The sequence below is a fragment of the Aquarana catesbeiana genome, linkage group LG01 (genome assembly GCF_042186555.1).
Source record: "Aquarana catesbeiana isolate 2022-GZ linkage group LG01, ASM4218655v1, whole genome shotgun sequence".
In the NCBI taxonomy this organism is placed as follows: domain Eukaryota; kingdom Metazoa; phylum Chordata; class Amphibia; order Anura; family Ranidae; genus Aquarana; species Aquarana catesbeiana.
Genome location: NC_133324.1, coordinates 718,864,281 through 718,892,196, shown reverse-complemented (window position 1 = coordinate 718,892,196; position 27,916 = coordinate 718,864,281). Strand labels below are relative to the sequence as shown.

At 42.1% G+C, this 27,916-nt stretch overlaps 1 protein-coding gene across 1 annotated transcript in view; it reads right to left on the bottom strand.

Annotated features, from left to right (window-relative positions):
* The window catches only part of LOC141111865 (microsomal glutathione S-transferase 2-like), a 38,251-nt gene extending 12,367 nt beyond the window's left edge, over positions 1 to 25,884 (bottom strand). Inside the window, exons 1-2 of the mRNA XM_073604048.1 lie at positions 25,761 to 25,884; positions 7,980 to 8,079 (exon numbers count right to left, since the gene is read on the bottom strand). Of these exons, the coding sequence (XP_073460149.1) occupies positions 7,980 to 8,079; positions 25,761 to 25,818 (158 nt within the window). The 5' untranslated portion in view covers positions 25,819 to 25,884. The remainder of the gene's footprint in view (positions 1 to 7,979; positions 8,080 to 25,760) is intronic.
* Between the last annotated feature and the right edge of the window lie 2,032 nt (positions 25,885 to 27,916).

The window sequence follows — 27,916 nt, the reverse complement described above, 5'->3', positions numbered from 1 at the left end:
CCGGCTTCTGTGTTTACCAGTGATAGCTTGTCTTCCACAGATCTGCAGAGTGCATGATGGGTCACAATGGAACTGCAGATCTCCCTACAGGTGAGAGACGAGGAGCCACCTATAGTGTGCAGGGAGGTACTAGAGCTGGCTGGGTGCTTCAGTTTAATACAGCAACAAAAGTAAGACATATGGAAGATGGTGGCACTTTAGAGGAGGGGAGGTTGCATGCAGAGGTCAGAACTGAAGAGGGGTGAAAGTGAGATGTGGATGGGAGATGCAGAGGTAAGCAGCTGTGGAAGAAGACTGAACTCTGCACTCTGTGTGTAGCACACTCTTAAACTCTGCACTCTGTAGGTAATGCATCCTCAAACTCCGCATGAAGTGCATCCCTGAATTCTGCACTCTCTATGCAGTGTACCCTTGAACTCTGCACTCTGTATGTAACTCACCCTCAAACTCTGCATGTAATGCACCCATAAACTCTACACTCTGTATGCAGCGTACCCTTGAACTCTGCACCCTGTATGTAAAACACCCTCAAACTCTGCATGTAATGCACCCATAAACTCTACACTCTGTATGCAGTGCATCTTTGAACTCTGCACTCTGTATGTAATACACCCTTGAACTCTGCATGTAGTGCACCCTTGAACTCTGCATGTATTGCACCCCTAAACTCTGCACTCTGTATGCAGCGCACTCTTGAACTCTGCACTCTGCATGTAATGCACCCTCGAACTCTGCATGTAGTGCACCCCTGAACTCTGCACTCTGTGAGAACCCCTTCGAACTCTGCACACTGTACATAATGCACTCCTGTTTTTTAATGCCCCTTTAAGACCCTCCCACTGTTAGTGAAATTTGACCACACTCACTATTTGATCCGGTTTGGAGGGTGTGTGTGGTGGGAGGGGAGTTTTGGGGGGTCGTGGTTGAGTTCCTGCACCCGCATTTTCTGAGAAAAAAAGCCCTGCTATTAAGTGAGTTGGAAGTTATATCCCATCATGAGGATTTAGCCTGCAATTACAGATGTCACTGAGGGCTTGTTTTATAGCTCTTTTGCTGTCTGTTAAAAATATCCAATTTAGAAATATCTTGGAATAAGTGTACTTTAACCATTTAAATACCGGCACTTTTACCCCCCTTCCTGCCCAGGCCAATTTTCAGCTTTCAGCGTTTCGCAATTTGAATGAAAATTACGCATTCATGCAACGCTGTACCCATATGAAAATGTTATATTTTTTTCACACAAATAGACCTTTCTTTTGGTTTTTATTTAATCACCACTGTTTTTTTTTTTTTTTTTTTTTTTGCTAAATAAACTACAAAAGGCCAAAAATTTTGAAAAAAAAAACGCTTTTCTTTGTTTTTGTTACACGATTTTGCAAATAAATAATCTTTCTTCAAAAATGTAGAACACAATGTATTCTGCTACATTTCTTTGATGAAAATAGCCCAAATTAGTGTATATTATTTAGTCTGTAGGAAAATTATAGAGTCCACAAACTATGGTATACAGTATATATCTTGAGAACTGAAAACACCAGGACAGTACAAATACCCCCCAAATTACCTTTTTGGAAAGTATACAGTCTGAGATATATAGTAAGAGGCATGGCAAGTTTTTTAAAGTTGTAATTTTTTGGAAAATTAAGGATAAAAAAATGTTTTTCACATTAATTTTTTTAAAAATGTACATGCATAGTTACATAGTTACGTAGTAGGTGAGGTTGAAAAAAGACACAAGTCCATCAAGTCCAACCTGTCACCAGTGAGGTACAGCATCATCATATAGCTGATGTGGCGGTGACCAGGGACACTGACTGGTGACAGTATTTAAAAAAAAAATGCTACTTTGGACCAAGTTAAACCAATATATCTATGTACAACATGCTGATGCCTGGATTTTTTTGTTAACTTAAATACTGTATGTACCTTCTTTTGCTGTCAGCCTCCTCCAATTCTCCAAATTCCTGACTTCTTGTTAGAGAGTGACCACTTTTGTTTTCCATAGTCCCACTGTATGTAGGAACGTAGTCACGCTAGCTTGCTCATTCCTGAGTTGGAATAGGGAATAGGGACTATGAGTTTTAAAGTGTGCATAGAGAAGTACACATGACTGCAAGTAACATTGCACTTTTTATGCCAAACAAATGGAAATGAGGGGGAAAAGAAAGGTTTAACCCTTTCGCTGCCAGGTCCATACTAGGATTGTGTGTGAAACTGACAGGCAGACTCCTGCCTGTCAGGTGAAAGCATTCGGGCAGCAGCGCTGCTGTCCGATTGCTCTCATACACCCCAGGTACCGGGGTGTACCATGCTTGCTGGGTACCGCTTGCCCATCTGCAAGCCAGGGAGAGAGAGGGCGGGTGTCGGAGGCTGCGGGGGAAGAAGAAAAGCAGACTCACATCCGCTCTCCTCCCCTTCTTGCTGTGACCCGGAATGTGACGTCTGTGATGTCACTTCCAGCTCAGCATCTAGATGTCCTCGGCTAGCTCAGCCGGAAAGGAATGGTTTGCAATGTGATCTGCGTTGCAAAACATTAAGTGGAGTCCAAAGAAGACATGCAGGGTCTTTTAGACCCTGCATGTCCCAATAAAGAGAACCTGTCACCTAAAAATCATCACATAGGGGACTTTTTGTCTCCTATGTGATGAAAAAAAAAAAAAGTAGAGTAAAAAACAAATAATTTTATTTTTTTTTTTGCAAAAAAATTAACTTACACCCAAGCACAAAAAATCCCCCCCCAAAAAAATGTTGCGGACCCCACCTTCACATATACGCACGTACGGACTTAAATGTGTGAAAACGTTGATACACATGTTACATATCGCCGCACACGCCGGAGTGAAAGCAATAATTCTAGCACAAGACCTCCTCCGTAACACTAAACTGATGACCTATAGGGGGCTTTTGAAGCATTGCCTATAGAAAATATAGGATACTAAAGTTTGTTGCTATTTCACCAGCACACATATTTTTAAGGTTTGGCATATTGGGTATCTATTTACTTGGTGCAACACTAAAAATAGCACCTGCAAAGTGCCCTGAAAGAGCTGCTCCTGTCTCTCCAATGTGAAAGCCCTGAGGGCTTTCACACTGGAACGGTGCGCAGGCAGAATGGTAAAAAAAAGTCCTGCTAGCAGCATCTTTGGGGCGGTGAAGAGGCGGTGTGTATAACGCTCCTCCACCGCTCCTGCCCATTGAAACGAATGGGCAGCACGGCTATACCGCCAGCAAAGCGCAGCTATAGCAGCGCTTTGCGGGTGGTTTTAACCCTTTCTCGGCTGGTTCTAACCCTTTCTTGGCGGCTAGCGGGGGGTAAAAGCGCCCCACTAGTGGCTGAATAGCTCAGCGAAATTGACGGTAAAGCTTTACCGCCGACGCACCCACCACCCCAGTGTGAAAGGGGCCTAAGAGCTCACGGAGGATGGTACAAAGAGGGAGATAATATACAAATATTGATGCGCTCTAATCAAAAATATCACCTTGTGCACAACTCACTCCTTGAGAAAGTCACGTGGTCTGCGGCGTAACGCGTGGGAGGAGCTAGTGACAAGCACTGCTGTTTCAAGATCTTAGTACAGCAGTAGCGGCTTTTGGAGGAGTTGCGCTCGTAGCGGCTGACTGTTTTCTTTCATGCCTTAACACATGCTAGGATATGTGAGTGTATCGGTTTTTGTGTTAACCTAGGCTGCATTCTTTGTTGATCTCTGCGCAATGATACTTTTGTTTCTTTTTTACATGACTTGTCTGCTTGAAAGCAATTGAAACTGAGCGCAAATCATCATTCTTTTTAAACCTGAAAAAAGATATTCTGAAATCTTTGAGCAGTGCAGGCTGATGCTCAGGCTGGAAATTAACCCTCTAAAGTTCAAAACCGTCACGATGCTATTATAAATGACTGATGAATTAATGGGTGACGATTGCCCTTAGTAGAGATTATTTCACTTGGTGATTATTGCTCTTATTTTTTTCCAGTCGCATTATTATTTCACATTTTATTTGTCATCTTATCTGTCAATATTTATTTCTCACCAAAGTTCTAATTGATGAGTGCTGACACATCGTTCACATTTTATTTGTAATTTTTAATGTTTGGCGTTATTCACAAAAATTAAGTGATTTGTGCACAAGGTGATATTTTTGATTAGAGCGCATCGATATTTGTATAATATCCATAATTGGTGCCTGAAACACTTTTTGATTGATTGCAGCTTAATCTTATAATTATTTCTCATTTATTTCATCTCAGTGCTTGAGTATTTATTTCTACACAGAGAGGCAGATAAACACACTCAGAATGATTTAGGGAAAAAATAGATTACAGGGCCATTAGTTAGTAGATGTGTATGGCTTATTCTTAAGAATAAGGATATCCTTTAGCCCCGGTTCCCACTATAACCCGCATGTGAGTTGCGCAGGACAAGCACCCCATCCCTGTGCAATTCACATGTGATTCAGTGCGGTGCGATTTTGCAATGGACTCAAATAGCACCGCATCACACCAAAGAAGTGCAGGCACCATTTTTGGAACTGCACTTCAAATGGATAGCATAGTGTTTTTGTACCATGCCATCCGATGCAGGCAATCCACACTGTGTTTGCGATGCGTTTAGAGTGTCATCAACTTTGTAATGACACCCACAGCGGATCGCAAACACAGTGCGATTACAATGCGGTGCGGGAAGTGCGTAGGGATTGCTGTGTTTCCCACACCACATATGACTGAACCTAGGCTCACTTTATGAGCCACATGTGTGGTTCTTGAACCCAAACACCGTCTTGTTACAATTTAAAAGAAAGATAAACAGAGGGGTTAATGTGCCAGCCAACATGCTTAGATAGATGAAAAGCAGTAGTGGTAATACTGTTTAGTAATTGACATTAATGCCTTGAAATAAACTAGTGGCATTTGGAGAGACCACATTAATATCACAGCAACAGTGATGTCTAACATGAATGAATTACAGGCTTTCACCTTATTCTCCACCAACAGAGCTGAGAGTGAAAAGAGGAAAGAAAATTCATAAACAAAATGACATTTTTACCCAGAGGCAGCAAGAGGAGACAAAAAGGACCGCATGAGGACATTGAGACACCAGCTGTGCAGCACTAATCCAATTTGTATAGGCACCTTTATAAGTGTCACTTTTACGTATTGCTGCCGACGGAAAGAAAATGATTTTGGATCATTTAATATACGGTAGTCTATCAATGCTATTTTCTCTATGTTTTTATTTTGACATTTTTTTCGAAAGATTTACAGGTGATACATATTTTATTGGTTATTTTTTGGTGTTTACGTGTTATTTTCCTAAAGGCAAAATCATTTAGGCTTACCTCCTTTTAAAGCAGTATTGAACCCAAAAACAAACGTAATATATTGCATCTTACCAGTTGTTATTTTTATTTGGTGATCTGCCCAGTTATTTTTTTAATTCTTTTAACAAAACAAGCTGTGCGGCAAAATTGTCAGACGCCTTGTACCTTATAATACCTTACTTCTGGTCTAGGCAGGGTTCCTCAATCCATGCATATTAAATGGGTAGTAAACCCTCAAGCTTTTTCACCTGAATGTATTCTATGCATTAAGGTAAAAAAACCTCGTGTGAGCAGCCCCCCCAGAGACCCCCTTTTACTTACCTGAGCCCGGTCTTTCCAGCGACGGGGACGAGCACACCAGCTCCTGCCAGTGTCTCGGGTCCTGATTGGATAGATTGATAGCAGAGCAGCCATTGGCTCCCCACAAAAAGGACTTTTGATTTAAAGTGGGATTTTAATGACTTTAATGACTTTTAATGTGGTGGTACTAATATTTAATGTGAAGCTTTTTCAGCACGTTGGGTTTTTTTTTTACCAGTATTTTGATTTTGTATGACATGTAGATAATTAGATTAATGGTATAGGAGGTGGAAAGCAGCTCTGCACTGTATTTCGATATATATGATTAGAGGTGTGTGGAGCACTTGTTGATGCAAGCAGCAACAGGGATATAAATAGATATATGAAAACTTGGTTAAATTTGTGAGATAAATAGTGATTGGGCTAGAGTTTTTTTATCTCAACAGTTCAACTCTTTAAAGCTGGGAATACCCTAGTAGATTTTCAAACCAAAATTTTTGTTTTAAGAACGTTCATTTGGCTTTCTAATCGTCATTGGGCCAAAATCAATGTCTATAATTAATCGCAGTGGTGAGAAAAAATGTTTCTCGAGCAAAAAAATTTCTAACAGTATAGGTGGTTTTTGTTCAGGAAATTACATTCATTCCAAAATCGAATGTTAGAAGAAACCAAGTTTTGAACTACTTGTAACAAGTCGTTGATCCAGGTAGACGTCCTCCCGAATCGTGCCTCGCACGTGGCCGTGCAGCAAGATCTATCACCGGCTGTGTCCATCGGATCAGTGTACCGGCCCGCTGCCGGTACCATGTGATCGCTGTGACCAATTACAGCAGATCACATGACAACTGTAAAAAATGGATGGCTTCCTTTCATGCCATCCATTGTGTACAATTGTGTTGCTTGCTGTGATTGATCACAGTGATCACATAGTACAGACAGGGCCAATCACAGCCCTTCTAAGTACCGTGTACTTAGCTGTGGCCAATCAAAGCTAATCCCAACAAAAGACACTGAATGAATCAGTTTCAATTGTAAAGATGGTTGTTTATACCAGTGAAATTCAGTGGTGTGAACAATCATAATATGTAGAAAAGAAAAAAAAACTGATCACTTCCCTAGAGTAGTACAGTGTTACATGGTATTGCTCTAGTCACAGTATGTTAAAAAAAAATCATTAAAAAAAAAAGTAAAATAAGGAAGAAAAATGAAAAAAAAAAAGATTTACATACTGTCACCAGTCAGTGTCCCTGATCACCACCACACCAATTATATGATAATGCTGTACTGCACTGGTGACAGTATGTAAACAAAAAAATTGTGAATTTTTTAAAAATTTCTTAATTTTCCAAAAAATTGTGACAAAAAATTACAACTTCAAAAAACGTGCCATACCTCTTACTAAATACCTGGACTGTCTACTTTCCAAAAAGGGGGATATTTGTACTGTTCTGACATTTCAGGGCCTCAGGAAATTAGATAGACCGTCAGTACATCAGGATTGATCGATTTTTAGATATATACCATAGTTTGTGGACTCTATAACTTTCTTAAAGACTAAATAATATACACTGATTTGGGTTATTTTCACACAAAAAAAATGTACTAGAATACATTTTGTCCTAAATTTATGAAGAAATATTATATATTTGCAAAATTTTATAACAGAAATAAAGAACAACGCGTTTTTTTTCCAAAGTTTTTGTTTTTTTTGCTTATTTAGCAAAAAATAAAAAAACCCAGTGGTGATTAAATGCCACCAAAACAAAGCTAAAAAAAATAAAAAAAATGATTCAAATTTAATTTGGGTACAGTGTTGCATGACTGCGCAATTGTCATTCAAAGTGTGACAGCGCTGAAAGCTGAAAATTGGCCTGGCCAGGAAGGTGGTAAAAGTGACTGGTATTGAGGTGGTTAAACGACATTGGTAAAGCCATCAGATGTACTGAGAATTGTCGTACGAATCTTCATACGAATTTTCGTTTTGAAAACTGACTAGCGTCTACCCAACTTAAGCAGCTTAGGGCCGCAGTTGCAGGCTTGCCTCCTTATGTACATTGCTGGGTTAATAGCTCTGCACTGTGCATTATGACCCAGAAGGACCACCTACATCCCACCTGAAGCTTGAGTACAGCACTGCAGCCTGCCAGAACCAGGGATATATTAATTTGCTGCACCCCTAGACTTAAAGAGCATTTACCCCTTGTAGTGTAGGGGGGTCACTACAAGGGTACAATGTATCTTATTCCCAGGGTTCATATTTGATTCCACTTTGGATGATTTGTTACCAAATTTTTCACTCGTTTACTATTCCACGTGGGTAGTAAGCATATACTATGGTATCTGTGTATAATATATTCACATACTGTGCTCTGAAGGTTCTCTCGAACTCTGGAGGCCCATTGACAGCAGGAGGTATCACCTTGTGCTTTATTCTACATTTTCCCACCAGGCTGGCAAAATATGCTGCAATGAAACAACATGAAACAATCAGGTGTACAACCAACACATACAAAAAGTGCAGCTGAAACTTGAAGTAGAACTAAAGGCAAAACTTTTTTTTAAATTCTGGATAGGAAGGGTTATTACCTCTGTATTTTTTTTTTTACCATCTGAGTCTTATTGTGGAATTTTCCCTTCACTTTCTGTCCCATAGCCAAAACAGGAAGTGAAAGGAAAGCCCTACAAAGTGAGGGAATCCTGGTTGTCACCAGAACTAGTGTCCCCTTAGGAAGCTTTCTTTTCTGAGGACAACCCAAAATTGGGAATTTTTTTTAATTTTTACTTTCGGTGATAACAGTAAACAGGACAAATATAGAGGATAAATCTCTCAAACCGGGACATAGCAATAAAAACCTAAAAGGTAACTATCTCTTTCCACTCTATCCAAAACTAAAAAAAAGTTTTGCCTTCGACTATGCTTGAACTTCACATTATTATTTCATATTATTAAATAAATATCTCTGTTTCTTACATTATTTAGAAAAAGGTTATTTTATTTTTTCAAAGTTTTTTCTATCTTGTATAATGTGATGCTTAAGTGGTTCCAAAGCCAGGAGATTTTTTTACCATAATGCATTCCCTGCATTAGGATAAAAAATGTCTCAGATCCCCCTCTCCTCCCTAAATGCTTACCTGAGTCCTATCTCGATCCAGCGCTGTGCCCATCTGCAGCAGTGATTGTCTATGTCCCTCTCCTCACACAGAAAGAAACACAGAGGCAACAGTGGGAGGCATTGGCTTCTGCTGCTGTCATTCAAATCCTGTGAGCTTTGGATGCACACAGCCTGGCTTGTTGGGAGTGAGCCCGCACATTTGTCCCCACAGCAAGCGGTTTGCTATGGGAGCAGACAGAAGAGGAGGAGCGGACAGTGCTGGCGTTGGACTCCAGGAGAAGAGGTAAGGGGCAACTCTGTGCAATACCATTGCACAGGGCAGGTAAGTATATTGTGTTTGTTTTTTTTTATTATACTTTACAACCACTTTGGGTAAAATGAGAAGTACAGCCAAAGCTTCTTTGGCTGTACTTCTCCTGTGGATCACAGGAGTACAGATTGTTCTGCACTCCTGTGACCAGTCTTCAGCAGACAGTGGGCTGAAGCATGCTGTCAGCTGATGTCAAAGAACCAGGCTGGGGCAAGATCACGACAATATGGTTGGGATTCGCCCACAACCCTGGACCAGCACCTGGTTCAGCCTCTCAGCGAGCCACTGAAAGCCTGAGCCAGCCGCTCCCACCCCCTCCACAGCCCAGCGCTCCAGTGAGCATGGGGGAGGCAGAGCAGAGAGCCGGTGACTGACAGTCACCAGCTCTCTGCTCACGGAGCTGTCAAAACCGAGCGATCAGTGGTGTTTGATTGTTCGGTTCTCAGTGTTAGAGCCGGCGGGGGACAGATGCAGCATTGCACCAACAGTGCCTCCACCTAGGTAAGTATGATTCTTAAAAAAAATAAGAATAATGCCAAACTTCTATTTTAAATGATTGCAAAAGGTGCTGCTGCTAGACTAATACACCTTACTAACCGACTTGTGACTGCTGCTCCTCTCTCTCTGACAATGCCTTCACTGACTTCCCTTACCCCAACATATAACATTCTAAATACTAACCACAACATACAAGGCCATCCACAACATCACCAATTTCATCTGCAGATATTGCCCAAATCATACTCTCTGCTCCTCCCAGGACCTCCTGCTCTTTAGATCCCTTGTTACTTTCTCCCATGCTTGCCTCTAGGACTTCTCCAGAGCCTCTCCCATCTTCTGGAACTCCCTGCCCCAGTATGTCCAGTCAGCCCTTACCCTCTCTGCCTTTAGGCGATCCCTAAAAACTCACTTATTCAGGGAATCTTACCCCACTTTAACCTAAGGACTGTACCGAGTCACCTCCATCAGATCCTCTCCCGGAGTCATTACCTTTTGTGCCACCTCCCCTTTCCTTTAGATTGTAAGCTCCATGAGCAGGGCCCTCCTATTCATTCTGTATTCAACTGTATTGTAATAGAACTGCCTCCCTCTACATTGTAAAGCGCTGTGTAAACTGTTGGAGCTATATAAATCCTGTTAAATAATGACAATAGCCTGACAATTATCAGATTACGGAGAGAGTAGTGGTGGCTCATTTTTATTACAGGAAGCTCCTGCACAGCTGGGCTTCCTGTAATAAAGTTTCACAAAGTTTCACACTGAATTATTGCTCAGATCTGGAAGAAATACACAAAGCACACCAATATTCAAGTAAGATTGCGCATGCCTTGCACAAAAGCTGTAAGTTTTCACATTCACAGAATTCTGTGAATGAATGACATGGAAGGGCAGGCGGAGCCCCATCCAGTCATGTTTTTTTTTTTAATTGGAAAAAGCCAACTTTATTTGGATAAAGCACAGTTTACAATGCATTTGATTCCATATGTAAATAAAAGTATAGTTCACAAAGCATTCAGTGCAATATACATTGTACATACATCTCAAGTCACAGGTTTGCATAGGCGTAGTTAATATTTGCATAAACACTTTCTATATCCTGATTCAATTAAATACCTATGCAAGGTTCTAGAGTACTGTATCTGTAGGTGATAGTAGTACCCTACTATAGTTCAATTTAGGCTGATTGCAAGGTTTGGGCGTTTTTATACACGTTTTCCAGCCATCTATCCCATACTTTAGAATACTTGTGAGTGCATCCCCTATGGGCGTAGACCAGTTTTTTAAATGGTAGTGTAACATTAACCTCCTCCTTCCATTCCCGTAATGTGGGGGGCGGAGCCTGCATCCATACCTTGGCTATTACTTTGCGTGTTATAAACAGAGTTTCATATATACGGTGGAGACAGAAAGTATTCAGACCCCCTTACATTTTTCACTCTTTGTTATCTTGCAGGCATTTGCTAAAATCATTTAAGCTCATTTTATTTTCCTCATTAATGTACACACAACACCCCATATTGACAGAAAAACACAGAATTTTTGACATTTTTGCAGATTTATTAAAAAAAAAAAAACACTGAAATATCACATGGTCCTAAGTATTCAGACCCTTTGCTGTGACACTCATATATTTAACTCAGGTGCTGTCCATTTCTTCTGATCATCCTTGAGATGGTTCTACACCTTCATTTGAGTCCAGCTGTGTTTGATTATACTGATTGGACTTGATTAGAAAAGCCACACACCTGTCTATATAAGACCTTACAGCTCACAGTGCATGTCAGAGCAAATGAGAATCATGAGGTCAAAGGAACTGCCTGAAGAGCTCAGAGACAGAATTGTGGCAAGGCACAGATCTGGCCAAGGTTACAAAAAAATTTCTGCTGCACTTAAGGTTCCTAAGAGCACAGTGGCCTCCATAATCCTTATATGGAAGATGTTTGGGACGACCAGAACCCTTTCTAGAGCTGGCCGTCCAGCCAAACTGAGCTATCGGGGGAGAAGAGCCTTGGTGAGAGAGGTAAAGAAGAACCCAAAGATCACTGTGGCTGAGCTCCAGAGATGCAGTCGGGAGATGGGAGAAAGTTGTAGAAAGTCAACCATCACTGCAGCCCTCCACCAGTCAGGGCTTTATGGCAGAGTGGCCCGACGGAAGCCTCTCCTCAGTGCAAGACACATGAAAGCCTGCATGGAGTTTGCTAAAAAAACACCTGAAGGACTCCAAGATGGTGAGAACTAAGATTCTCTGGTCTGATGAGACCAAGATAGAACTTTTTGGCCTTAATTCTAAGCGGTATGTGTGGAGAAAATCAGGCACTGCTCATCACCTGTCCAATACAGTCCCAACAGTGAAGCATGGTGGTGGCAGCATCATGCTGTGGGGATGTTTTTCAGCTGCAGGGACAGGACGACTGGTTGCAATCGAGGGAAAGATGAATGCGACCAAGTGCAGGGATATCCTTCTCCAGAGTGCTCAGGACCTCAGACTGGGCCGAAGGTTTACCTTCCAACAAGACAATGACCCTAAGCACACAGCTAAAATAACGGAGTGGCTTCACAACAACTCCGTGCCTGTTCTTGAATGGCCCAGCTAGAGCCCTGACTTAAACCCAATTGAGCATCTCAGGAAAGACCTAAAAATGGCTGTCCACCAACGTTTACCATCCAGCCTGACAGAACTGGAGAGGATCTGCAAGGAGGAATGGCAGAGGACCCCCAAATCCGTGTGTGTATAACTTGTTGCATCTTTCCCAAAAAGACTCATGGCTGTATTAGATCAAAAGGGTGCTTCTACTAAATACTGAGCAAAGGGTCTGAATACTTAGGATCATGTGATATTTCAGTTTTTCTTTTTTAATAAATCTGCAAAAATGTCAACAATTCTGTGTTTTTCTGTCAATATGGGGTGCTGTGTGTACATTAATGAGGAAAAAAATGAACTTAAATGATTTTAGCAAATGGCTGCAATATAACAAAGAGTGAAAAATTTAAGGGGGTCTGAATACTTTCCATCCCCGCTGTAAATGTAGCTTGGTATTTGTCCATTTCGACATCTGGCAATAGTCCCAATAGACATAATTTAAGGTCAAGGACTACAGGGGATCCCATATTGTCACGTAGAAAACAAACAATTTGAGTCCAATTTGCCTGAACATTTGGGCAATTCCATATTAAATGGTAGAAGGTGCTTGGGGCAGCCTGACATATATGGCACATCGGATCATATGTACACTGGAACTTTGCCTTTTTCAATGGTGTCAGGTAAGCTTTATGTAGGATATATATAGTTGTGTCAGTCTATGTTATATTTTGGGGGATACTGCCTTGGTTCCTTCAAGTAGTATTTCATCCCAGTCTGCCTCTTCTATTGGGCCTGTATCCTGCTCCCATACTGCTTTTGCCTTTTGTACAATTGTTATCGACCTCTGGTGTCTAAGAGCATGATACAGGTTCGATATAAGTTTAGAGGGGTCCTCTCCCATAATTATACTTAGTACAGGGGGAGGATCTGTCGCTATCTCTATACTTGGCAATTGGGTTCTTATTGTATGGCGAAGTTGTAAATATTTAAATACTAGGTGGTTTGGGAGTGTGTACTCCTCTTTGAGTGTTTGAAACGGTTTAAGTCCAGAGTTAGATAATACTTGATGTATATATATATTATTCCATATGTAGCCCATACTGCCGAGTCTGGGATTGATTCTATTTCAGGTATGTGGCTGTTGAGCAATAATGGAGTATGGGAGTGTATTTTCCCTGTGTTTTGTTTTTTCAGAGCAGTTTTCCATACCCTCTGATGATGAAGCAGCATTCCCGTGTTGTATCTTGCGTTTTTTTTAGTTGTTTGTTTCCCACAAAGGATAGCCTGGAGTGGGGTGAATGCCAGGTGCCCGGGTTTGTTGCACACTAAGGATCTGTAGCGTTGCAGTTCAGTTTTGTTGAAGTGGTACATATGGGAGAGTTTAGCTGCCAAGTAATAATCTTGTAAGTCAGGAAAAGATACCCCCCCCCCATATCTGTGGGGGTCTTTAGAACATGCCATGCAAATTTGTGTCTGCCATTCCCCCATAGAAATGAGTTCAGAATGCCTTCCATTTGCTTAAAGATTTTAAAGGGGATATAGAGGGGAGAATGCCATACCATGTAAAGAATTTTAGATAGTAAGATCATTTTTATTATGTTTATGCGTTCCATTATCCCTAATGGTTATCTAGACCATGTCTGAGTTTTGGACTTAATCATCTCAAAAATTGGTGTAACATTCATGGGTGTATAGTCTGCCAGAGTCCTGGTGAACTCCACCCCTAAGTATTTAATTTTGGACACTCTGGATAATGGTAGTGATGGGGTGGTCTTGAGGTGGGGAAAGATGTCAGTACTGAGAATTAGAGACTTGTCCCAGTTTATACGTAGTCCTGAGAAACTACCCATTTGTTCGATTATTCTCAGTGCTGCTTGAAGTGATGGGCCCTGATCCGCTAAATATATGGTGTCATTGGCATATAGGCCTATCTTATCTACTGTGTGACCTCGCCGCAAGCCCACAATATTAGGATCTGCTCTGATGGCAATTGCCAGTGGTTCAGCGGCTAAGGCGCACAGTAAGGCCCGGTTCACACTTGTGCAATGCCAGACATCGCATGTAATTCGCAGCGCACTGCTGTTCACATTACATGCGATGTCTGTGCGGTGCGATATCAGCCATACAGATAGTATGGCTGATATCACGCCGCATTCGGTCCAAACACGCACAGGACCCTTTTTTCTGTTCAGACCAGAATCGCATCGCATGTGTGTTCACACATATGTGATCCGATTCATGTAGGAACTGTCAGTTCGCAGTGCGATATGCAAGCTGAACTGGGGGTGTCGTTAACAATGTATTGACACTCCCCAGCGATTCGTGAGAACCCGCAGTGGATTTGCAGTGTTCTCTCATCGCACAAGTGTGAACCGGGCCTAAGAGAGATAGGGGACATCCCTGGCGTGTACCCCTTTCCAGTGGGAACTGCTCCGAGAGCCATCCATTCACAAATATTCTCGCTTTGGGTGTCTGGTACAGGAGTTTTACCCATTTTATGAATTGTGGACCAAAGCTATAGTTATATAGGTACTCCCATAGATATGACCACTTTACTGAATCGAAGGCTTTGGCTGTATCTAGTGCTACCACTACCTTGGTACCGGAGTTATCATGTTGCGCCTGAATATTCATATACAACCTTCTGATGTTCATGGCAGTATTCTTTCCTGGCATAAAGCCTGTTTGATCCGGATGTATTAACGTAAGTATAGCTGTATTCATCCTGTTAGCTAATATTTTAGCTAGTATTTTAATATCTACCTGCAATAGTGAGATAGGCCGGTATGATTCAGGGTATTGGGGGTCTTGTCCAGGTTTGGGAAGTACAATTATTTGGGCTTCTTGCATGGATATAGGAAGTGAGTTGGTATCAAATATGGATTGGTACAGCGCCTTGAGTTTTGGGATAAGAATCTCCGAATAGGTCGCATAGAACTCCAGGGGCAACCCATCTAGTCCAGGGGTGCAGGTGAAGTCCTAAGCTTGTTAGTCCTTCATCTGTGCGAGTCTAGCCACGTTTTTTTTTGTTATAGGAACAGAGGATCGGGGGGGTTTGGGGGCCGGTGCTACAGTAACATGTTATATGTAACACTCTGACACAAAAGGTAAACTTATCCTTAAAGTTGTAAAGTCTCAAGGTTTTTCACCTTAACCACTTCAGCCCCGGAAGGATTTACCCCCTTCCCGACCAGAGCACTTTTTACAATTTGGCACTGCGTCGCTTTAACTGCTAATTGCGCGGTCATGCAATGCTGTACCCAAACTAAATTTGCGTCCTTTTCTTCCCACAAATAGAGCTTTCTTTTAATGGTATTTGATCACCTCTGCCGTTTTTATTTTTTGCGCTATAAACAGAAAAAGACCGAAAATTTTGAAAAAAAATGATATTTTCTACTTTTTGTTATAAAAAAAAATCCAATAAACTCAATTTTAGTCATACATTTAGGCCAAAATGTATTCGGCCACATGTCTTTGGTAAAAAAAAATGTCAATAAGTGTATATTTATTGGTTTGCGCAAAAGTTATAGCGCCTACAAACTAGGGTACATTTTCTGGAATTTACACAGCCTTTAATTTATGACTGCCTATGTCATTTCCTGAGGTGCTAAAATGGCAGGGCAGTACAAAACCCCTCCAAATGACCCCATTTTGGAAAGTAGACACCCCAAGGAAATTGCTGAGAGGCATGTTGAGCCCATTGAATATTAATTTTTTTTGTCCCAAGTGATTGAATAATGACAAAAAAAAAAAAAAAATTTAAAAAAGTTGTCACTAAATGATATATTGCTCACACAGGCCATGGGCATATGTGGAATTGCACCCCAAAATACATTCAGCTGCTTTTCCTGAGTACGAGGATACCACATGTGTGGGACTTTTTGGGACCTTAGCCGCGTACGGGGCCTCGAAAACCAATCACCGCCTTCAGGATTTCTAAGGGCGTAAATTTTTTATTTCACTCCTCACTACTTATCACAGTTTTGAAGGCCATAAAATGCCCAGATGGCACAAACCCCCCCAAAATGACCCGATTTTGGAATGTAGACACCCCAAGCTATTTGCTGAGAGGCATGTTGAGTCCATGGAATATTTTATATTTTGACACAAGTTGCGTGAAAGTGACAATTTTTTTTTTTTTTGCACAAAGTTGTCACTAAATTATATATTGCCCACACAGGCCATGGGCATATGTGGAATTGCACCCCAAAATACATTTAGCTGCTTCTCCTGAGTACAGGGATACCACATGTGTGGGACTTTTTGGGAGCCTAGCCGCGTACGGGGCTCCGAAAACCAATCACCGCCTTCAGGATTTCTTAGGGCGTACATTTTTTATTTCACTCTTCACTGCCTATCACAGATTCGGAGGCCATGGAATGCCCAGATGGCACAACCCCCCCCCCAAATGACCCCATCTTGGAAAGTAGACACCCCAAGCTATTTGCTGAGAGGCATGGTGAGTATTTTGCAGCTCTCATTTGTTTTTGAAAATGAAGAAAGACAAGAAAACAAATTCTTTTTTTTCTTTTTTTAATTTTCAAAACCTTGTGACAAAAAGTGAGGTCTGCAAAATACTCACTATACCTCTCAGCAAATAGCTTGGGGTGTCTACTTTCCAAAATAGGGTCATTTAGGGGTGGGGGTTTGTGCCACCTGGGCATTCCATGGCCTCCGAAACTGTGATAGGCAATGAAGAGTGAAATCAAAAATTTATGCCCTTAGAAAGCCTGAAGGCGGTGCTTGGTTTTCGGGGTCCCGTACGCGGCTAGGCTCCCTAAAAGTCTCACACATGTGGTATCCCCGTACTCAGGAGAAGCAACAGAATGTATTTTGGGGTGTAATGTCACATATTCCCATGGCATGTTTGAGCAATATATCATTTAGTGACAACTTTGTGCACAAAAAAAAAAAAAAAATGTCTTTTTCCCGCAACTTGTGTCACAATATAAAATATTCCATGGACTCGACATGCCTCTCAGCAAATAGCTTGGGGTGTCTACTTTCCAAAATGGGGTCATTTGGGGGGGTTTTGAACTGTCCTGGCATTTTATGCACAACATTTAGAAGCTTATGTCACACATCACCCACTCTTCTAACCACTTGAAGACAAAGCTCTTTCTGACACTTTTTGTTTACATTAAAAAATTATTTTTTTTGCAAGAAAATTACTTTGAACCCCCAAACATATATATTTTTAAAGCAAATGCCCTACAGATTAAAATGGTGGGTGTTTCATTTTTTTTTTCACACAGTATTTGCGCAGCGATTTTTCAAACGCATTTTTGGGGAAAAAAACACACTTTTTTCAATTTTAATGCACTAAAAACACACTATATTGCCCAAATGTTTGATGAAATAAAAAAGATGATCCATTTGATAAAAGATGATACATTTTTAAAAGCCTTTAAAAGCCTTTACAGGTTACCGCTTTAGATTTACAGAGGAGGTCTACTGCTAAAATTACTGCCCTCGATCTGACCTTCGCGGTGATACCTCATATGCATGGTGCAATTGCTGTGTACATTTAACGCCAGACAGACGCTTGCGTTCGCCTTTGCACAAGAGCAGGGGGGGACAGGGGTGCTTTTTTATTTTTATTTTTTTTTTTCTTTATTATTTTTTTGCTTTTTTATCTTATTTTTAAACTGTTCCTTTCATTTTTTTTTTTATCATTTTTATTGTTATCTCAGGGAATGTAAATATCCCCTATGATAGCAATAGGTAGTGACAGGTACTCTTTTTTGAAAAAAATGGGGTCTATTAGACCCTAGATCTCTCCTCTGCCCTCAAAGCATCTGACCACACCAAGATCGGTGTGATAAAATGCTTTCCCAATTTCCCAATGGCGCTGTTTACATCCGCGAAATCTAAGTCATGAAATGCTCGTAGCTTCCGGTTTCTTAGGCCATAGAGATGTTTGGAGCCACTCTGGTCTCTGATCAGCTCTATGGTCAGCTGGCTGAATCACCGGCTGCATTCTCAGGTTCCCTGTTGGGACAGGAGAGCCAGAGAAAAACATGGAAGACGGTGGGGGGGGGGGGGCATTCCCTCCCACTGCTTGTAAAAGCAGTCTAGAGGCTAATTAGCCACTATGATTGCTTTTACATGAAAGCCGACCGCTGGCTGAAAAGAATGATACCAAGATGATACCTAAACCTGCAGGCATCATTCTGGCATAACCACTCAAAGTCCAGCAACATACCAGTACGTTGCTGGTCCTTGTTGGGCATATATTGTAATCTTTTTTTTTCATGCAGCCTGTGGGCTGAACGAAAAAAAGAGATTGATTGGTGGGTATGCCCACCATTAGAATACCTAATTTCATCCACCCACTTCTAATGATGGGCATACATGCACCATTTATATATGCTGAAGCATGGGGGCATCTGCCCCAAAAGTTAGGAGCAAATCGCTCCTCCGCCCCTGCTGCCCCCATGCTTCGGCATATATCACCTCCGCTGGAGTCACGGCTTTATATATCATGGGAGCAAACACTGTTGCTGTCAAGATAAATAAATCCGCGCTGCAGCTGAATGGTATACCTGAAGACAAAAAAATCTCAAAATGCGATGGCATCTTGGGAGACCCTGTGAAAGTGTGCCTAGTCTGTGCAATGCTGTACGCTACGCTAGTACTCAACTAGTGTATGGTAGCGTTCAAAACATTCACCAATGCAAAGACCAGGATTGTCAGGACAGGAAGGACAAGAATAGCGGGTGTCACGCCTATATCCGCGCTTGCTGCAGACACGACATCTTTTTTGGGGGGGTTCGTTGGGTAGGGGTACTCGGGAGGACATAAAGAGAATGCCTCTCATGCAGCCAACTGCATTTGGTTGGGGATGTGAATGGGGGAAGTACGGGCGCTGCAGAAGTGGTGGGTTCCCAATTCGGATTGGCGAATGCAGCAGGAAGGGCACTATGGGCACGACGGGCCTGTGTTTGTCTTCTTGGTGGCAGTGGGACACTACTAGTGCTTGCCACCTCGCCAGCTTGAACTGCACTTATGGGACTCGCCACGTCACCAAGTGTTACTGCAGTGCTGGTTTGACTACAACCGGGGTGTACTAGGCCGCTGGTGCTTGCCAGTTCACCAAAACGCTACCAAAAAAACTGTTAGCGATCGCAGGGATCAGGCCTGACTCTGCGAACGCTGCAGTTATGCGTTTAGTGTTTTGTAAGTGACAGTGATCGATCGATACTGCACTTGGGTGGGCTGGGCCGGGCGGAGGGGCAAAATGCAGGTGCTAGCAGGTATCTGGGCTGATCCCGCTAACACTGAGTTTTTGGGAACCCTAAACTGCTGGAGACGCTAGTATAGATCTGACTGGATCAGATATTGATCTGTTCAGATACTATACCGCTAAGGGAGGTGTACGATGCGTGCGTGGGTGTTAGCGCTACTGGCACTAACCTGACGCTGCCTGGGGCTGGTGCTTGCCAGTTCACCAAAACGCTACCAAAAAAACTATTGATCCGTTCAGATACTATACCACTAAGGGAGGTGTATGGTGCGTGCGTGGGTGTTAGCGGTACTGGCGCTAACCTGACGCTGCCTGGGGCGACGCAGACCTTATCTGACCCTAAAACCTAAGTTATATCCCTGCCAGGCGATCAGGGGGCTAAACCTTTATTAGGTAATAAACGGCGGGTGCCCTGACACTATAAAAAATAAACTAACTAACCAGCGTCACCCATAACAGTTATACGGTGATCACTGGTGAAAGGGTTAACTAGGGGGCAATCAAGGGGTTAAAACATTTATTAGATAGTATATGGGGGTCCCTGACGCTATAAAACGCTGACGGCGAACCTATATATTTACCTCCCTAACTAGCGTCACCAGTGACACTAATACAGCGATCAGAAAAACGATCGCTTAGTGACACTGGTGACGGGGGGTGATCAAGGGGTTAAAACTTTATTAGGGGGGGTTAGGGGGTTACCCTAGACCTAAAGGGGGCCTAACACTAACTGCCCTACCACACTAACTGTCACAAACTGACACCAATGCAGTAATCAGAAAAAAAAAAAAAAACTGCTTGGTGTCAGTGTGACGGTGGGGGGGGGGGGTGTACAGTATACAAGAAAAAGACAATTCCATAGCTCAACTCACCAACCAGTCTGCTGACCAACCAAATTTACCTGTCTAACCGTATGTTAAAGGCAGGGGTTTAGTTAGCACACATTTGCAAACGCATGTGAAAGCTGCAAGGCCTCGTCAAGGCACCCTGTATTACTTGCAGTCCTAACACTAAATTTATAAGTGTCTCCACAGTGGAAGCACATGCATTGAATGGATAGGTGTGAGACAGGTGAGCCAGGAGGCCGCCCTAGCCCCCTTAAAGGGACAGGACACACACTGGACACCCAGCAAAAGCAGCAGAGGCGTCCAGTGTGTCCCCGACCCAAATAGGACTGCAAGTAATACAGGGTGCCTTGACGAGGCCTTGCAGCTTTCACATGCGTTTGCAAATGTGTGCTAACTAAACCCCTGCCTTTAACATACGGTTAGACAGGTAAATTTGGTTGGTCAGCAGACTGGTTGGTGAGTTGAGCTATGGAATTGTCTTTTTCTTGTATGTATATGCCCTCCATGTGCTCCTTACTGTGAAGGCCAGTTATGGGTGTGGGCGGTGACCAGTGTCTTGTTACGGGGTGTACAGTATGCCTGGCGTGTTCTACTGTGTGTGTAGTGTTTGTGCACTCACATCGATGTCTTCTCTCCTCGGCGCCGGAACGGAAAATACCGAGCCGAGGAGCGATGACATCACTTCCTCCGCTTCTGTTTACTATACAGAAGCCGAGGAAGCATTTCATTCGCCAGGAGCGATCGCGAGGGGGGAGCCATGAATGAGTGGCCTCCCCCTCACCTTTGATCACCCCTGACGAGAATCCGACCGCCGCGGGCACCAGGGGGGGACGTATTGGACCCCCCGCCCGCGGGCAGGCAAGGACGTACAGGTAAGTCCTTATGCCTGCCCGTGCCATTCTGCCGACGTACATCGTCGTGCGGCGGTTGGCAACTGGTTAATGCATTCTATTCAATCCAGTGACACGAGAGTGGGGCCCAGTCCTGCTGTCTGTGTCAATGGACGCAGCAGCAGGAATCGTGAGCGCGCCCGCACGGGTTCCCCCATGGAAAGCGGCTCTCCGTGGGGGCATGCGATGAAGAGGAGGATCGGGGCTGATGTGTGCAAAACCTTAGCACAGAGCAGGTAAGTATGTTTGCTATTTTTTAAAAACTAACCATTACAATCACTTTAACCACTTGCCTACTGGGCAATTTTTTCATTTTTGTACACATGTTAAAATTTGCAATTTTTTTTGAGGAAACCCAACACCCCCCCCAAAGTATATACTTTCTGAAAGCAGAGACTCTGGAGAATAAAATGGTGGTAGTTGAAATTTTTTTATGTCGCATGATATTTGCAGAGTTATTTATCAAATCAAATATTTTTATGAATTAAGAATACACTAAAAAGATAATATTATACCCAGTTTGTGGTAAAATATAAAAGATGGCATTGTTGTGTTGAGTAAATAGATACCAAACACGTCAACTCTTTAAATTGCACACGCCCATGGAATTGCAAAGAATGTTGGTACCAAAATTCTCTATAGGCGTCTCTCTCTAATATTACTGATCTTACTCTAATGTTTGCGATGATACCTCACATGTAAGCCACAATTGATGTTTACATACATGTGCTCACCATACGCTGCACCTTTTATATTGGGTTTGTGCAACATTTTTAAATTATTTTTATTTATTTTATGTAATTCTATTTTTACACTTTTTTAACTTTCTGGTTTTTCACAAAGGGGCTAACAGGCCCCCTATTTGATAGCATGGGCAGGTGACAGGTACTCCAAATGGAAACATTAAGGGTCTTTTAGAGCCCAAGAACCACCACCCCTTTGAGAAGCCTGTAAAAGTGAAAAGTCTGCTATCTACTTATTCTCAAGATATAGGATATGGTAACAAATCTACAGCTGTTCTTGATCAGTTAAAAATTAATACATGTGCAATCTGTTTATGATTAGTATTGCTTTTCCAGCATGGATTTTCCACCCAGGGGGGATTTCTAGATTTGGGTGTGGCTGTGGAAAGTGTTACAGCTGTGGGACACCAATTGCAAAATAACCTCACCCTTTGTTCAATCCCCAAGAAATTAGATCATCTCATGACCATGTTTTCTGTTCCTTCTATGTGGTTTTTATGATTATAGGAGATTGTGGGAGTAAATCCACTTTAAGATATTTTGAGCATAGCAGAGTGTGTAACCATGCTTTCCAAAACCTGCCCCCAGGTCCTCCATCAGTGAATGTTTTGTGACTGTTTTTCCAAGTGCAGAGGTGGAGGAATAAACATCTCCACCATACAGTTTACTTACCTATTTGGGATCCACAAACTACTGGCAGGACTTGAGGGTTGACTTACTGTATGTGTCAAATTGAGTTTATGCATTGCACCTACACAAGCATCAAAACTTAACAGGTGAGCACATTCTCCATTACTATATAAAGAAGGATATGTGCCCTCAAGCTGTAGAGTTCTAGCAGCTCTCACCAGGAACAGAGAAGTGCTAGTTGAGGGCTCAGATAAGGACTGGAGAGTTTTAGAACTGGTGTGGATAGTTGTAGCTTTCAAGTGTTTTACAAAACTATCTAACACTAGATCCTGTAACTGAAAGATTCAAAAATACCTGAAGGTATTTTATATATTTTATATTGGATAGGGAGGTAAGAATTTAGGGCCACTGTTAGTTTTATGTTACTGTCTGTCTCCCTGTTAAAGAGATTTACGCTCTCCAATTGTCTTGATAACCGGGAATGAAAGTGAAGGTAATTCCAAAATTTTGAGTTGCCACCAGAACAGGAATAGAGGGGAAATCTGATAGGGACACCTGCTCCTGTGACAACCATCAAAGAGAGAGTTTCCGATATACTCTCTATATCCATTTAGTCTACAGAAATGGAAGTGAAGGGACACAGATGGCAAAAAACTAAAAATAATGATAGTGGTTTTGACCTCCACCTACTTTATCCAAAAACTTTTTTGTCTTTGGATATACTTTAACACTCACCTGTAAACTAAGGATAACTCTGAACCTATTCCTTAAAAGAGAAGTGTGTTCTACTAAAAAGGAAAAATAAATAAATAAATATATATATATATATATATATATATATAGTCAACTTGTGGATGTAGCATCAGATTCGTTCTGATGCTGCACTTGTCCCCTGCCGGCTCTAAGCATGGGAACTGAGTGATCAAACACTGCTGATCACTCAGCTCTCAGTCTTCAGGCTGTCAGTTGCCAGCTTTCTGCTCTGCCTCTCCATTTCTCATTGGAGCGCTGGACTGTGGAGGGGGCAGAAGCAGCTGGTTCAGGCTCTTTGCAGCACGCTGAGAGGCTGAGCCAGCTGCCGGTCCAGGCATCTGGATGGATCCTGACCATATGGGATCTTTTCAGAGCATTGAACCAGCTCTGTGACATCAGCTTAAAATGAGTCACAGGAGTGCAGAACAAACTGCACTCCTGTGATCCATAAGAGAAGTACAGACAAAAAAGCTTTATCTATACTTTGTCTTTAACACTAAAATATAGCCTAAGCTCTAAAATGAACCTTTAATCATAGGTGTGCACACATGGTGTGCCGGGTACCCTAATAGCCTAGTGCATATTAGCATTATCGCTCTGTGTGCTGGCAGGGAGATGGGAAAAATCTCCCACTTACCCCATTTGCTTACGCAATTCTCTTTCACTGTGCCAGCAGGGAGATTAATGTACCGGGGCCATATACATGTAGACACACACACACATGCATGTGTGTTTGAGCTTTCAGGTGCACACCAATACAATAGGCAGTGCACACCATTGCCTGTAATAATTACCACCCCTTAAAACATATCCCCTTAAGGTATGCCCTTACCCTCCCTAATGCCGTGTACACACGACTGGACTTATCGACAGCAAAGGAACAAATCCGTCGGACAATTCGATCGTGTGTGGGCTTCACCAGACCTTTTCTGTCGAAAAATCTGATGGACTTTAGAAATAGAACATGTTTCAAATCTTTCCGACAGACTCGAGTCCTATCAAAAAATCCATTTGTCTGTATGCTAGCATGACGGATCAAAAATGACGCAAGGGCAGCTATTGGCTACTGGCTATGAACTTCCTTATTCTAGTCCGGTCGTACGTCACCACGTTCAAATCAGTCGGACTTTGGTGTGATTGTGTGTAGGCAAGTCTGTTTCGTTGGAACTCCGTCAAAACGTCAGACGAAAATTCCGCTTGTGTGTACTTGGCATTACACTTAAAAGTCTGAACTCCTATAGCTAAAACCAGCCTAAGCCATTTTTCTAATTAGCCCCTAATGTATTGCCTTGTCCTGTGCAGACTATATATGCTAAACCAGGATAATGAATGCAATATAAAAAGTGCCCGTCCCAGCCGATTGGTTGGCTAACCACTAAATTTACACTTGACCATCTGAAACCATTTGACATATACTGTATCCAATTTGAGCACTGTAGTGATCAACACATCTAACACACCACACTGCACAGCCAGACAGGTGACAACCCTATTTCCTGGTTTATCTTTGCAGCTTCCGGTGACACCTCTCTGCTTCCAGCCTGCTCACTTCACCCCGAATCAGAGCGGTCACTTCTGCCCAATCAAGAAGCTGTAACCCTGACCCAGGAAATTAGAAAGTCATTTCCCTGGCTGTGCAGTGTGGCAGAGATATTTGAGTCACAAGGCTAGAATTACAAATCTCATAATAACTTAAGCAGTTTACATACGTGGATTTCAACTGCAAATATAGCTATAGGCCTGAATTATCACATTATTGAAAATTGCACTGTAATGTAGTTTTCAATGTATTATTGTAAAAAGAAAAGAGAAAAAAAATCACTGGTTAAATCTGTGTTAAACAAAAGGTTGAAAATGAACCTTTTCTTCCGATAAGAATAAATAACCCATAATATGCTAAAGTAGTTTTAAAGTTGTTAATTTAACAATAGAACTATAGCAAATACATATTAGCATGGATGACAGATGTTCCTACATGTGTACTAATATTTCTTAAACAATGTAAATATTTTTGCATAAGGTGATCATACCACAGGGCATCTTATTGGGGAATACACAATAAGGGTATGACATTATGTGCCCTTCTTTCCCCATGGTACGAAGAAGGGGACAACCTAGAGGTACATTTCCTTGGACTAATATTTTTATTTTTGGGTAAACCTTTTCTTTGGAAATGACACATGATCAAGGCAAGGCCTTACTGCATATCGCCCGAAGGATGCCTTTTAAATTAAATCCAAAAGGTACAGGAAACGCTGGGATCAAAAGGATCTTACCGCCCAATATGGTGACCTTTCCAAACAGGTAATAATCAGAAACATCTGATAGCTTCAAGGTTGCTTCTGTCATCACAACATCTGGTCCAGAGCATTACTGCTGCTAGAATGTAGACAGAAGCATACAAGGTCCCAACACATTAAATTGTGTAGAAAACTTTTCCCTGATCATCTAGAAACATAGATAGGAACCTTACCTCTGGCACACATCAAGGCACATCATGCTCATTGGCCAACAGAGTACAGATCTTACCTAGCTGGCAGGCAGACAGTAGAGAAACAGCAGCAAGCAGCACAATGTCAGCAGCCATGTTGCTAGTATGAGAGAGCGAAAGAGAGTAAAGGGGAGATCAGCCTCACAGCTAGCACTACACACTAGAGCACGCCTACCTCATCCGTCTATGCTACACATTAACTATTGCGGTGCTGACAAATTCTGTAGCTTGCTCTTTGCACTAAAGGTTCGAAAACCATTGATGCTGTTGGTCAAAAGTTAAAAAGAAAACATTTAAAAATGTACATTGATGATGTTGTATTAGACTGTACTTTGAAAGGCATATGCTATAAGAGTGGTTTGCCAAAGAGGGACTAAATATATGAAGACTTTTAAATTGAAATGATCACTCTTTTATTGGGTTATAGAAGACCGTTTAACTTTGGGGCGAATTTATAAAGTAATGAATCTGACGTTCACCAAATATTTACTGCAGGTGAATTTTCCAGTCAGAAGGATTTTTAAATGACAGTGATTGCTTCGCCACCAATATTTGGTGAAAGTCACATTCACTACTTTCTAAATGTGCCCCTGCTTGTGGCAAAATGGTAAGCAGGAAAAAAGAAATTAGTATTTTGCGTCTGAATGCCCAGTTTGGTAGCCATGATGGTGCCGCATCCTGGTAAGTAGATACAGAAAGGAGGTTTATCAAAGGGATTTTTGGAAAGGCACCACTATAGCAAATATATAAAATACGAATATAATTTTTAAGGGGTAACTAAAGCTTTGTTTAATAAATAAATAAATAAATAAATAACAAACATGTCATACTTACCTCCTCTGTGCAGTTGGTTTTGCACAGAGTGGCTCTCTTCTGGGGTCCCTCAGCAGCGCTCCTGGCTCCTTCTCTACTCGAGTGCCCTGTTGGAGAGCTGCTCTCCTTTGGGGCACTTGTGCGGGCGCGCTTCCGTGTCCTGCTACTGCATCTATTGACACAAACAGCAGGACTCGGCCCCGCCCCCTGACACCCGCCTCATTGGATTTGATTAACAGCAGCGGGAGCCAATGGCTGCGCTGCTATCAATCTATTCAATCAGGACCCGAGACACCGGCTGGAGCTGGTGTGCTCGTTCTTGGCGCTGGAAAGACTGGGCTCAGGTGATTAAAAGAGGGGGTCTGGGGGGGTGCTGCACTATAGAAGGTTTTTCACCTTTTTCACCTTAATGCATAGAATGCATTAAGGTGAAAAACCACAAGGGTTTACAACCCCTTTAAATACAATCTTAAGACACTAATAAAATACATGAAACAGTAAATGCAAAATTTGCATGGGATGATAGGACTTTCTTCATGCAAGAAAAAGCTCTAGATCCCCAAACATTTGGGATCTAGAGCTTTTTCTTGCATGAAGAAAGCCCTATCATCCTGTGCAAATTTTGCATTTACTGTTGAATGTATTTTTTTAGTGTCTTAAAGTGATACTAAAGAATCATTTTTAATTTTTTTAAATAATAAACATGTTATACTTACCTCCACTGTGCAGCTCGTTTTGCACAGAGTGGCCCCAAACTTCTGGGGTCCCTCGGTGGCTCTTGCGGCTCCTCCCAGCATTAGATAACCCCCTTGGAGAAGCACTCTCCTGAGGGAGTTACCTTGCGGGCACGCTCCCGAGTCCAGCATTCGGCGTCCATAGAGGCCAAATGCAGGACTCGGCCCCGCCCCCCAGCGCCGGCGTCATTGGATTTGATTGACAGCAGATGGAGCCAATGGCTGCGCTGCTATCAATCTATCCAATCAAGAGCTGGGAACCCATGGAGAGAGGGACAGCGGGGACACGCCAACAGAAATTTGGGGTTTAGGTAAATAAAACAGGGGGGCAAGTGACTGCAAGGTGTTTTTTCACCTTAATGCATAAGATGCATTAAGGTGAAAAACACGAGCCTTTACGACCCCTTTAAGATTGTATATATATATTGTATAAAATTATATTTGTATTTGATATATTTGTCATTAAAAGAAGAAATGGCTGCACTCCATACTGGATCAAAATTCGTATTTATTCAGAACATCCCAAGTGTTGACAAAAGCTGGTAGATGAATTTCACACACTCCAAGTGTGCTTAATCATTATCATAATCAATAATCATTATCATTAGTAATGATTAAGCACCTTTGGAGCGTGTGAAATACATCTA